This window comes from Lolium rigidum, chromosome 6 (genome assembly GCF_022539505.1).
Source record: "Lolium rigidum isolate FL_2022 chromosome 6, APGP_CSIRO_Lrig_0.1, whole genome shotgun sequence".
NCBI lineage: Eukaryota > Viridiplantae > Streptophyta > Magnoliopsida > Poales > Poaceae > Lolium > Lolium rigidum.
Genome location: NC_061513.1, coordinates 273,226,247 through 273,240,159, shown reverse-complemented (window position 1 = coordinate 273,240,159; position 13,913 = coordinate 273,226,247). Strand labels below are relative to the sequence as shown.

Below are 13,913 nucleotides of genomic sequence, written 5' to 3'. Positions count from 1 at the left end.
AATGTTTTGTCGATGGCGGACTCAAGGAATCTTGTCCTATCGGGTTAGTCGAGCCTGAAAGGAACCTTGATTTTCTAGCCCAGCGCACTAACGAAAATAATACCTCCTTTGATTCATGTTAATTGACTTCAATATGGATGTATATAGAACTAAAATATGCCTAGATACATCCATATTATAGTCAATTAATATGAACCGGAGGGAGTAGTAATAATATTAAAAAAACACTAAAACCATCTTGATAAGTAACGACAAATAAATATATAGAAAAAAGGATTTCTATTTTTTTGGCTACATGCTAGTATGAAATGTAAAATGTGGTTGACATCTAAATATAAGGACAGGTTCAACAAAAAATGTTATGTGAACAAAAATGTTAGGTTCAAGCTAACGAACAACTTCAAAGTATGGCCAATGAGTACCATTATAGCTTAGTGTCATCAACGGAAGTACAATTTTAAAGATGTTTGCTAAACTTAGTTCAGATTTTATGCTTACATAATTCATTTTGAAAAACTCAAACATTTTTTTTTAGAAATGATTACTTGACTAAAGAACATGGGTATAGAGAAACACATTGAAGGCCACCATAGAATATACATTCATAGTGTATTTTATATAAACATCTATAATACCAAGTTAATATCTATACATCCACGATAGAATATACTTCCATAGTGTATTTGTTAAACATTGTATATATTTTTCTATAAGATCGATTTAACTTATAACACGTTGATTGTTGACTAATTAAACATACATATATCTTGCCTTATGGAACAGAGCTGTCACTCCATTTTAGATGTTTCTACTCTCTTTTCATAATTTTGTCCTAATTTAATCGTATCTATACATTTTTTTGTCCTGATTTAGATGTATGTAGATACGTTGTGTACTCGTACAAATCTTAAATAAGAATTATACCACTTTCAAATAATCTCGCAGAGAGAGATGTATCGTAGCTACAGTGTAGATGGCGGAGAGAACACGCAAGCGACGGTCAAGAGGAAGCAATGGTGGCGGTCTTCGTGGGCCCAGCATGGTGAGCCCATCGCCTCCAAAGCTTGCAGCCTTTCCATGGCGCTCGCTGCCATTGGGAACCGGAACACGCCACCAGTTTTCTCCAGTTTCATTTTGCTTCATCGGCTCCTGTCTTCTTTTCCTTCTCCCCTGACTCCGCTCGGCGAGAAGAAGCGGCGGCCATGGATGGAGGACAGGTGAGCAAGAAGGATCTCGGGGGCGTGCTCATGCAGGCCATGCTCGCCGCGAAGAACCTCCGGCCCCAGCGCGACCGCCTCGTGCAGCTCCGGCGCCGGCTGCAGCAGCAGCGGAGCGCCGGCGGCGACGACGACGCCGAGTGGGTCAAGGAGCTCGCCTCCAACCTCTTCAAGGTCTACTTCATCGGCATCGAGGCCGGCGCTCGCATGCTCATCTCCTGCCTCGAGCTGGCAGCCAAGGGCGGCGCCCGCCGCGCCTTCAATCCCGCCATCATCTTCATCCGCAACGAGCAGCTCTACGACGTGCTGATCGCGCTGGGCTTCCCCGCGCGCCCGACCACCCAGACGGAGGCCTTGGCCCTCGTCAATCTTACCTTCAACGCCGTCAAGCTGGCCCAGGAGCACCACATCCCCCGCTGCATCGAGCTCCTCATCGGCGAGCGGCCGCCCAACGTCACCGGCGAGGCCCCGCAGTTCAGCGGCATGATGGTCGGGTACTCAGACGACCCGGTCGCCGCAGCCTTCCAGCAATTCGCCAAGAACGGCCTCCCCAGCCCGCTCCCGGCAGCCCCGGCCCGGCGTTCCGTCGCCGCTGCTGGCAAGGCCCCTCGCGCAAAAGGCAGCATCGACCTGGACCAGGCGCTCACCTACCTCCACCGCGGGTGCTCCCTCGCGAGCCTCGCCGTCAAGCACATCGACCTCGCCGTCGCCGTCCTCTCCAGCTTCCTCGACCCCGAGAAGGTCGCCAGCCTCTCCGAATTCACCGACAAACGCGCATACATATCTGAGGTACGTAGTAGACTTACCAGATCTGTCCATCCTTGTGATACTCCCTACACTTTGGCGAGGGGAGGGGAGGGGAGGCCATGATGCTCCGGATCGCTTTGGCCGACGTCGGCGAGCTGCCTTTCGTCATCCCGATCTGTCTCGCCGGAGCACAAGTAAGTTATTATCTAGCAGCAGGACAGGGAAGGCGAAGCTCCAGATTGCTTAGGCGGTGGTCGGCCATGGGTGAGCTGCTCATTTCTATGTCGCAACACCACGTCCCTTCTTCGCATTCCACGCTATGGCGCGTCGCTCAACTATAAAAGCCCAAGGAGAGGGGAGGGGAGGCCATGATGCTCCGGCGAGCTCCTCTCGTGATACAACCATCCAGTACACTCCACGGCGCGCCAAGTCTCGGAGAGAGGAGGGGAGGGGATGCCATGATGCTTCGGATCGCTTCGGCAGACGCCAGCGAGCTCCCTTACGTGATCCAGCGTTCCTGTAGAATCCATGGCTAGCCAAGTGTCTCCCTTTTCTCTTTCTCTCTCACGATTTGCCTCCTTGATCTTTCCACTCATTCCACTTCTTTATACTTACCAAACACACATTTCTGTCTCGCAACACCACGTCCCTTCTTCGCAACGCGTGCTTGGCCTAAACTCGCATGCCCGCCCTATGGCGCGTCACTCAACTATAAAAGCCCAAGGTGCCACGCCCTGTCTTCATCGACTTCGGCCTCCGGCAAGTCAAACAAGCAAAGCGCTTCTTTGTTTGTTCGCACCTCGCCTGCTGAGCAAGCTAGCTCGTGTCTACCATATGCGCCTGGAGGGCTATAACTGACATGCCTGAGCTTTGGAACTGTTTAAGTCTCAATGGAGGGGGAAAAGTTGGGCGGGGAGGAGAAAAATCTCCGTTCTTAAGACAACTCTTCATTCCTGATACTAATACTTTCTATTCTGGGGACACATATATTATCTTGAGTATTAACACTCCTTTCCATCCAGGATTTCATCGCCTGGCATTATGATCTTTCTGGATTTTCTCTGTCAAAAGCGCTTATAGGGTGGCTTATAACAGCAAGCATGGTATCAGATGGCATTCTGGATGCAGTTCACGTGACACTGATGAAAGACCAATTGGGAACAACATCTGGACTGCTGCTGTTCCTAAAAAGATTCCTATATTTGGGTGGAGAACTGCTCGTAATAATCTAGCTACTATGGTCAATAAGTGGAGGAGAACGCGGGAAACAAAAGGCGTTTGCAAAATCTGCGTCACATATGACAAGACAGCTATCAGGCAACAGTCAGCTGCACCAAGGCAAGAGCACTCCAACAGGTTTTGGAAAATTCCTGATAAGCGATCCTTCAAATACACAGGCATAGACAGGCTACCAGTGGTGCTTGCCAATTGCAGTAAATAGAGAGGCCTTTTTCTCATGATTCTCTGGCGAAGCTGGCATCTGCGATGTGATAGTATAAATGGTAATGGGAGAGAAACTATCTCAAACTCCAGGGATTTTCTCCTAAACTACATGAGCTGTCTACGCACTGATCCGAAGGAAGTTAATCTGGTCAAAGGTAAAGAGCCAGCTTTATTCTTGCCATCCGTTACTAATTCCTTCGGAGGCTAGCGGGGAGGCAACGGTTGGTATCATCATGAGGGATCATACTGGGACAACCTGCCTCGCTGCCAGCCAGCACATGTCAAATTTCGGTGACACTGAGGAAGCTGAAGCCAAGGCCATTCTTGTTGGCCTGAAGATCGCGAGGGATCATTCCCTGTTTCATAGCTCCATTCTATCGGATTGTAGTGGTGCGGTCTCTAAAGCTAATTGTCTTTCAAAGTTGCAGAACAGAGACTACAGACCGGTGCATCTATGATGAAACCCGTCAGATAAAAGCCTTGTTCGACCGATGCTCCATCAGTCACAATAGAAGAACGCTTAATACAGCTGCTCATGAATTAGCATATTTAGCTATTTCCCAAGAGGTGGGGGTACATCTGGTTGCCACCCCTTCCTTCGGCTATCTCTGAGATTGTTGTAAAAGACTCTGTAAACCTTTATTCTATCAATGTATGAGTGTCTTCTAAAAACAAAACTCAGTTCGATCGCTGAAGGACCCTCAAATCTATCAACACGGACTGTTGCGATGCAATGTTCCATGGATTCTTGATATGGCGCTCAGTTAATCGTGCGGGACTGATCTGTTTACGACCGGATGTTTCCACTCCCCCAGGAATTGCTACGTTGCCTTTTGTCTCTTATTACTAGTCACCTTCATTTGCTCGGCCAACCACATAAACTGCGGAAAATGCACAGATGGTTTTCTTTTGACATGCAGCAGGTTAGGGCTCGGCTCCTCTACAGTTGAGTTGTCACAGCACATGTACTGTAGCTATTAGAATCCGCCCTTCGTTCTAATCGTACGGGTATGGTTACCCGAATCGTTTTCCTAAAAGACCACTCGATGGCTCTTATTTATCTAAACACACTACATATATATATTTACAAATGACAATATACACTAATATTTTTTCTGACTTGTCTGCTTAGAGAGGAGAGATGGACACGCCAGCAGCACAACACCAAGCAACTACAGAGCAACCGGCTGGAATAAATGAGAATGCTTTGCAAGAGTATGGGTGGATGACTCGTTTGCTGATGGTATTCGACTTAACATGTTTAAAATTCACTGTTAATAAATATATGAATATTGTTGTGTAATCAGTTTTATCTCTCTTAATATGCAGGGCCAAGTTGACGACAGTTTGGACTTGCAGAACTATATGAATTTTCCTATCATATGACATAGGCGATAGATACTGAAATTAGTTCTCCAATTTTCCTAGCATAAAGATCTCATTTGCAAGAAACATTACACTTCAAATATATTCTTTTTTGTTTTCGTGATACATACTGGAAACTAGTTCTCCCATTGGGTTTGTGACTATCTCCTATGTAAAGATCTCATTTGCAGTACTAAACTATGTTCTTAATCTGAAGTTACAAATTCACCTTGCCCATCTATCCTATCTGATTCAGTTTCTTGAGAGATGTATACCATCCAACGAGTAGTACATGAGAAGAGCATCTACCATATAATTAGTCAACTTGAATAACCCAGACGATTGGGAGCATCTACCATCTAATTAGTCAACTGGAATAACAAAGAAGATTGGGAGCACTGACGTTTCTGAAACAGTATTGAGTTCAGAACGCAAACTGATTCATGGAGGTTGGGAGATGAAGGTTCATGGGGCCTTACCCATCTGTGACGCGTCCTGAAGCTCCCGTTCGTCCTACAGCTCTTGCTCGTCGATGCTGCCGCTGACGTCGCGGTTGACGGCCCGGAACGCGTCCTGCAGCCCCCGTTCGTCATGCCGCTCCCACTCGTCGATGTTGCCGCTGCGGCCGCGGGCGATGGCCCCGAACACATCCTGTAGCTCCTGCTCGACGATGCTGCCGCTGCGGTCGTGGTCGACGGCCCGAAACACGTGCCACATAGAAATTACCCGCGGGCCTGCAGCATCCGGGTCAGCCGCCTCCAGCTACGAGCTGCCGGCTGCGCCGCCGCCGGGATATGCCAGCCAAAGTACGCGTCTCCGGCCTGGGGCAGGGGGTGGGGTGAGCGGCCAAAGGCATCGTAGCAATTTTATCCCCTTCGCCATTGCTGTAGCTAGCTGATGCTCTGAGTTCCGACGGTAGAAGACACTAGACGGACTGGGCTCTACGCGTCGATTCTTTTTCTTCTTTTTTTTCACCAGAAAATGCTACCGCCGAGTAATAAAATGAGGGACCGTTTGATTAAAATGGAGGGCAGATTTTGTTAGCTACAGCACGGGTACAGTTATAACATAACTGTAGAGGAGTTCAGCCCAGCAGGTTAGCTGTGATTTTAAATACTCATTAATTGGCTAGATTTTGCAAAGCTTTCTGCCATGTTCAGTGCACATGCAAATGCAAAACACTTGGACTTTTCTCACGAAGTGCACCCTACTTATAGTATGCAGCTGCTACCTAGAATTACCTACTACTCATTAATTCTCATGAAGCAAGTTGGGCAAATTTATGTAGATACAGTTGTGTCTACACATGTTTATAGTGTGTATAGGTAAAGTTATTTTTTGGAGAGGGAATAGTAATAGATTTCCATCGTGAATCACTCCCTTGCTGTTTCCTTGCAAAATGGATCACTTGGTTCAAGGTGAACGAGAACTAGTAGAATCACAGTGTTGCTATTATATTCGGTCAGGCTTCTTGTAGATACGCGGGTGTGTCATCGATCAGGACAGTTTTTTCCTAGCAGCAACTTGGCACGCATCATGCATGATCAATCATGCAAAACTACTTCAGCTCGAAACCAACATTCCTCAATCCTTCCACTTCACAACAGCAAACAACACGAAAAGATTGAAATTTTACAATTACACTCTTTCAGACATTCAGGTCACAGATCGAACAATCAAGAATAACAACTAATATACATCAGCAAGAAAATTTGCCAACATCTTCCATCTTTTACGGACATTCACAACACACAACAAATAAAACAAAGCCAAAGGCGCATACAACACAACTCGTGCAACATGGGACGGCGGCTAGGTGATGCCTGATGGCGGCGTCTCCTTGTCCCCGTGTTCTTCCTTGTAAGTGATGCATCAGCCTTAGCGCTCCAGGTCCTGCCTTGTCATTTATCCTTCAACATGAGCAAAACATAACTTTTAGCTCTTATAAAGCAGATTTAGCAAAGAAATAAACAGATTCCCAAGAACGGTTTCAACTAGTCAAGAATCTATCTACCAACATGATAGCATGTTTGTTTCCTCAGAAGGCAGACACCTATGTAATGTGGAATTACTACTGCAACAATGACTTTAGAGCTATTGAACACTAAACACCGAGACTCTTCTCTCTACATGGACAAAATGGTGGAACTAGCAAGCAGATACATAGTGACATAGATGTACATACAACTTTCAGGATTGCAAAAACCAAACGAATTGATAGCAAGTGATTGGGACATCATTACACAAAGCAACAAATGACCCTGTCAAACAAAAGTGTGATGTGAAAGAAAACAACACACCGAGATACATACAACCTCGTCATCAAGTGCTAGCTTGTTGCTGTGCTGTTTATTACAGTGCACTAGTTAATTGGCAACCATTTGGTTAGAGGGGATTACCTTAGATCAAAAGGTTAGAGCCTGTTTCTACTCAGAGAGTTAAGTCTTCAACCAAAACATTCCCACCAGGTATCACCACCTGCAGTCACTTGATATCAGAACAATTGTTATATGTAAGCAGATAAAAACCCATCCCTTCCAAGGCTCCATGTCCAAGCATCGCATTACCTTAACTCCTGAAAATTCTATAAGCTTTTTGATTAACCGATACAATATTCTGCAGAAAACCTGGTGATTCAACGTATCACCAACTCCAGACAGCTCACATGAAACATCTAGAAACGCGGTAATCCAGTCTGCAAAGCCACTGTAAATTTGCAGTGGAAGTCAGTCGCCACAAAAAATATCAGAGGTAAAAAGAACATCAATAGCAACAGAGATGTCGTAGGGGAACAACACAACACTAAGTTTTACCTCCCAACAAACCAGAGCGGTAGTATGCTTTGCATATAGTCAATAATTCTTTAGATTTAAAATAAAAAAAAGAGGTGCATCCATTTGAACAATACTTAAGTAAACCATAAGGGTGTTACATGAACGAGAGCAAGTCATGAATGCAATTAGTTCTCTTATCAGAGAATCCATCAACATATATCAGACTCACTCCACAGCTACATGTGACTACTTAATCTCTACTACCACCTAATAGTAAAGCAGAACGTAATGTATAGTGTTAAATATCTGTACCAACAACTTTTTATGGCAAGTTTCAAATAATCTGAACAAAAAGAATGGAATACAATTAAGAAGCACCTCTAACATTAATCAATCAATCATAATGTATTACCATAAATACTAACATAAGAACTTCTAAAACCCAGGCCTAGATGCCAATACAGCCACATTATCACGGAGCTCATAGAGAAAAAAGAAGAGAAACCTGACACCTTATGCTTTGAATAGTTTCCCATGCTTGATATTCTTGAAGCCAAATAGTTACCAAGAATCACCTAAGGAAAGACACATGTTAACTTCTAGGAAAGAAAGAAAAGCAATAAGATGTTGAAACAAAACTTGACTAGCTGAATTACTATCTTGGATGTAATTTCGGAACAATGAGAACTTGTCATAGTACTAGTAATGCGTCCAAATTGGTACATGTAGTGATACTGCTACCAATAAATGCACTACTACTAGTATTCGGCAGTTCAAAAGATAGAATTTTGTCAAAGGAAATAAATTTGTAACCAACATAAGAAGAGGGGAGCCAATGAATTGATCACACCAAATTTCCAGATAAGTAGAGTTAAACGGGTGAAGTATTTTGGGACCGTTACAGTCACTAAGTAGATACAAACTATGTTCAGGCAAGAAATTGCAGCAAGTATTTTGGGACCGTTACAGCTACTATTGCATCAAATTTCACCGAAAGATGGCCAGCACAACTTGCTAGAGCATATGGAACTCAGCCTTAAAAAACACTACAGAACATACACAACTAGTAGATACAAACTATGTTCAGGCAAGAAATTGCAGCAACCTGAAAATTCCAAGACGTCACAGGAGCAAATTTGTTCATGGCACTTGCACTATAAAACAAGGAAATGAAACACCACATCGCAACATCACGGAACATCCATCAGCGGAGAACCAAAAAAACATATGAAATGGAAGTTTCTGGCATCTCGACATATAAAAGACAGGAGCAAGTATGTTTGGCCAAATAGAAATAGCTCATGACCATGAACATAGAATCTTAAGAAGTTCAAAAAAAACATAGAATCTGAAGGTAACCATGCCTCCACGGCCATGTAGAGGAGAGGAGAGAAGTGAGAACCAGAAACTCACCCAAACACACGGAGTAAACACTGCTATCCATGGCTAGGATGATCAGCCAGCCTAGCGTACTGCACAAAAGATAAACATATGTTAATTCCTGGTAAAAAGAACCATGTAACAAAAGACAATCTCAAACTGGGAAGCATAAATGAAAAGCGAGGACAGGATTGGCATTAAGAACATTCTTTCATGTTGGAATCAAACAAAAATATATTTATAATCTACTATTTAGTAGCCAAATTTTGTTCTTATGCTACTTTCTTAACTAGAATTAAAGTAATGTAAAATAGTGGAGCTATTTTCTCAAAACAGGACATTAGCGTAAACATTTCAACAATGGAAAAAGAAGCAAACTTTAGCAAGTAAATATTACATGACGGTGTTCCAATGATTTGAACAAAGAGAATTAAATACAAAGAAGAAAGAAGAAAAGGATTCCTGGTCACAGCAAACCATGTATGGATTATACAAGTCAATGAGAAAACAGAGTAGCTAATTACAGCATAACATCCATCAACGCTTAGCACAACACCAGATCACCAATCACAATACTGAATCTCAAAACACGCAATATTTACCATCAAACTAAGCGACACAATCCTAAGTATACAGGTGCAATCAAGCAGGGGAAACTACCTACGCCACTCCAACATGTCGCTGGGCAAACAAGCAACCCACAATCAACACCAGCGGCTCCTGCTACCCAACCGGGGTCCATCAAGATATTGCCATGTAAATTGAACCGAACCACGCCGAACAAAAAGAAATATGAAATTGGCAGCTGACCTTGCAGATCACATGCTACTCCTTATGGAGACGCTACGGGCTGCCCTTTAGCCGAAAAAAATACAGTACATTAACGAGATAGTAGAGATGGTTTAGAAGGAACGTAAAAAGGGATTGCAACTAAAGTCCGAATGAGTAAAAATCTTCACTCTAACTTGCCACTGGTATCCATGTCATTTCCAAACCATTGCAGCCAAGAGATAAAAGTGCCGTAATTAACATAAGGAAAACCTATTGAGGAAACAATTACAGCACGACATTCTTCAGAAATAAGCATGATTCTTAAGGATAATTGGCAATATTAGAGAGTGACAACAAAGAGTTGTAGCTGCAAATAAAGTGAAACAAATATGACCATGGATACTGCAGCCTATCTGATTGAAACTCAACAGAAATAGTGAAAAACAGACCACATGTGTAGTAGTATTCTCTTCTTATTATTTATGCTATCATCAGAACCAGAAAAAAGCAAAGCTATTCTCTCCCCAACCAAAACTAGAACCACAACAAATATGAGCTATTTCTCACTATATAAAGAGTGATCATCAGAACCAGATCATACAGATCAAAACCAATCGTTAAAGTCACCAATAGAACTATGGGAAATCACATATCTTCGTACACAATTCCATAGAATTTCTAAGATTAAATCAAAGATAACCAAAACATAAGCGATACCATCTCAGAACACATACAGATGCATCAAGTAAATATGCGCTATCGGAGACCTTATGTTCTATGGGAGGCAGGTGTAGCACATGTTCTGTATACTTACCACTTCCACCATAAATAAGTGATATATATATAATATTTTAATCTAATTCCTTAGCCAAGGGATCTAATTATTAGCATACAGATGCATTACACAGGTTAGATAAGCAGTTCAAAGTTCAAGCATTATATTCCTATGCTAAAAATAGGCAAAGGTAAGCATGTGATGACTAAATCAAAGAACAATGGCTAGCGCAATACCAGATGACCAATCCCAGTAAACACTCTCAAAACACATACGATTTGCATTGAAGCAAATAGTAAAATACAAAATATGCAGGTGCAATGAGTGCAAACTGCCTAAACCACTCCAACATGTAGTTGGGCAAGCTGGCAAGCCACGATCAGCACCGCTAGCTCCTGCAACCCAAATCGAAACGCATCAGCACGTGTTTTTCGATCAAGAGGGCTCCCTTCTTAAATGAAACCATGTTTTGGCAAAGGTCACATATCTCAGATTTAAAGCTAGAAACAGAGCAAGAAACAAAAGAAAGAAAAAGGCTACAAGTTCAGTCCTGAAAACTAAAGATGAACATTGACAGTTCCAGGACTAAGAGACTACAAGTGATCAGAGTCATTGCTTTGCTGCAGTCATGTGGTGATCAAGCATTGCCTGGAGGCAGCAGGTGCATCTGCGGCTACCACCAGCTAGAGTACCAGAACAGAGACATTGGAGCTTGTAGAGACCTTGGCGTCGCTGCATGGAGTCGAAGGGGTGACAAGGAACAGCGAGAGAGAACCCAGCTGGGAGGTGATCACAGAAGCATCATGCCTAGCATCAATCACCCCCACAGCAAGGCACAAGGGGACTTGACCAGATGCAGCACCCGTTTGAGTGGAGAGCTCTATTTGTGCTAGCATGGGTTCTTGATAAAGCTATATATGAGATCACACCTCTTTGTACACAATTCCATAGAATTTGCAAGAAAAATATGAAAGATAACCAAAACAAACGTGATATCATCTCAGAACATGTAGAGGTGCATCTCGTAAATATGTGCTATCGGAGACCTCATGTTTTATTATGGGAGAAAGGTGTAGCACCACCTGTTCTGTACACTTATATATTCTTCCGCCATAAATAAATGATGAATACAAAATGTTTTAATATAATTCATTAGCCAAGGGATCAAATTATTAGCAATCATCCATACAAAAGAATCAATTCAAACACAGAATATTTGAACTAGTAAATCAAAGAAGGATGATCTAGCGCAATACCAGATCGATGACCAATTCCAGTAATCACTCCCCAAACAACATAATATTTGCATTGTTGAACCAGACGCCAGTAGTAAATACAAAATACGAGCAGGTGCAACGAGTGGTAACTACTACCTTGAGCACTCTGAAACATGTAGCCGGGCAAATCGGACGAGCCGCGATCAGCACTGGCGGCTCCTGCAACCCGAACCAAAGCGCATGCATCAGGACGTGCATAAGCGAACCGGACCGAATCAAAGAGAGGATGGTGGCCAGTACACCTGGAGGGAGGCAACTCATCGTGGTACTTACTAGTGATCCTGGAAACCCTGGGCTGGGCGGACGAAGAGAAGCCGAATCAGATCGTGTAGTACGAGTAGGGAGTAATAAATCTGCTAGGATTAGTCGGATCGGGTGCTGTACCGGAGTGAGGACGTACGGAGAGGGTATGAAGAAGCACGTATGGTCGCCGGCGCGCGCCCCCCGCGGCTGGAGCAGACCGGCGGTGTCGGTGGAGCAGCGCGCGCCGTCGGATGGACGCGCATGGTGTCGATGAGCAGGCAGTGGCGGCGCCATGGCTGCTGCGTGGCGGCTCCTTGTTCGTCTGCGAGGATGGGGCGGCGGCGCTTGGGAGGAGGGGTGGTGGGGGGGAAGCCGCCGGCGGCAGGTTGAGGTGGTGCAGGGGAGAAGGTGGCCGGCGACCGTCCGTCGATCTGGTCCCGGAGAAGAGACGGCGGCGGCGGCGGCGAAGGTGGTGGTGGTTGGGGAATCGCACGCCGGCGAGGGAGAGTGAGGACAGAGGAAAGTAGCCCCCCGATGGCAGGGGCTTGATTTTCGTTTTCTCTTGCCAATGCGTTTGACTGACGGCTTGATTTTCGTTTGGCATACATATAATATATCTAGGCCTTGGCATGAGTAATATATAGGCGTTGGATCTTTTTGGACGGTTGGGATCACCGATCCGGGTGAGGCAAATTGTGTCATGTGATTGGCTGAAACAAAGCGTCCCGATTACTAGAGATTACTATATTATTAATGGGATTAATGGGATGACGATTAATTAGTCCTCCAGCCTAGCAGCAATGCACGCGCTACTTCCGTTCGGGACTTGGTCCATGCAACGCTGATTAATTCTCGCACGCCATTACTATTGGCTATTGCTTCCTCTCCCAGTAATTGCTATAGCTAGGAGTACCTAAAATCAAGGAGGAAAATTCCACGCGATTTTCAAGTGAGCGCCCCATTACTATTTGCTGAATTGGTGATTCTCGCGCGCACGCCATTACTGGCGAATACTATTGCTTTGTCTCCCACCAATTACTATAGCTGCCTCAAATCATGGAGTACTCCTATTATTCCACGCGCGAGACTTTCAAGTAAGCCTATTTATTTGCTGATTAATCGAAACGAATCGTATTCCCTTCATACTTGAATGAGATGGTATACCAAAGACCAAGATGATCAATTAATATACCCAATCACCCCGGAAATTCTGCTTTGACAAAAAAAAAAAAGACCCTGCGCCGCTCCGAACTCTCGATTATAACCAGCAAAGTGCCCGTGCTGAGTGACAATATTTCTTTTTTTGAAGCGTACAATTTTTTTTCTTCTTTACTTTGGCTAGAACATAGTAGAACTTAGATGATTTTGCTTTTTCATTACAAAATATTCCATTACCATTTTAAATAATTTCAACGTTTTGGGCCCATGTATTAGTATTGATGCAGCAGCTTATTTAATTAACTACATGTCGTCTCCTGATATCTAAGACACGTGTATGATGGTACATTTGTCGCGGCGATTCGAATTTCATTGCTTACAAACACTACACCCGTTTCAAAATGCAAGCCACTTTTATTATAAAGCTAATTAGCTTGCTGAAAAAACTTATACGTCGAATCTCAGTAAATATAAAGAATGCTAAATAAATAAATAAAAACCCTTACAGAACCAACATGAGCAAACACAACTCTAACTTCATAGGATTAGCATATAAGGAGTTTGATCCAAAACAAGAGTACATGCTGAAGCATGTTAAATTTAAATTAATCTCCAACACGAAAAGGAAAAAATAAACATGCTAAATCTATACCATTGTCAAGCCATGGTCACCATGCATCCCGAGGCTGCCGCCTAGTGGCGTGGCCCACCGTTCGGGGCCGCCACCCTGACATCCAACACCCAGACCATAGAGCAACCCCAC

The 13,913-nt window shown here is 43.9% G+C and overlaps 1 protein-coding gene and 1 long non-coding RNA gene across 3 annotated transcripts; one reads left to right on the top strand and one right to left on the bottom strand.

Annotated features, from left to right (window-relative positions):
• The first annotated feature begins 1,202 nt into the window (after window positions 1-1,202).
• On the top strand, window positions 1,203-3,405 carry LOC124664157. The gene is made up of 5 exons (XM_047201739.1): window positions 1,203-1,670; window positions 1,738-1,774; window positions 1,837-2,006; window positions 2,987-3,045; window positions 3,093-3,405. The coding sequence occupies exons 1-5, from the start codon at window positions 1,203-1,205 to the stop codon at window positions 3,403-3,405; spliced, it is 1,047 nt and encodes a 348-aa protein (XP_047057695.1).
• A 3,032-nt stretch (window positions 3,406-6,437) lies between these two features.
• Window positions 6,438-10,256, bottom strand: LOC124667339. 2 transcript variants are annotated; one of them, XR_006991228.1, is made up of 6 exons: window positions 9,737-10,256; window positions 8,960-9,018; window positions 8,059-8,121; window positions 7,340-7,478; window positions 7,172-7,250; window positions 6,438-6,682 (listed from the first exon to the last, which is right to left on the bottom strand). It is a non-coding gene; the product is annotated as an uncharacterized LOC124667339 (long non-coding RNA). The 2 variants fall into 2 exon arrangements; XR_006991227.1 differs by lacking the exon at window positions 9,737-10,256 and having other exon boundaries at window positions 8,960-9,551.
• Window positions 10,257-13,913: the final 3,657 nt, after the last annotated feature.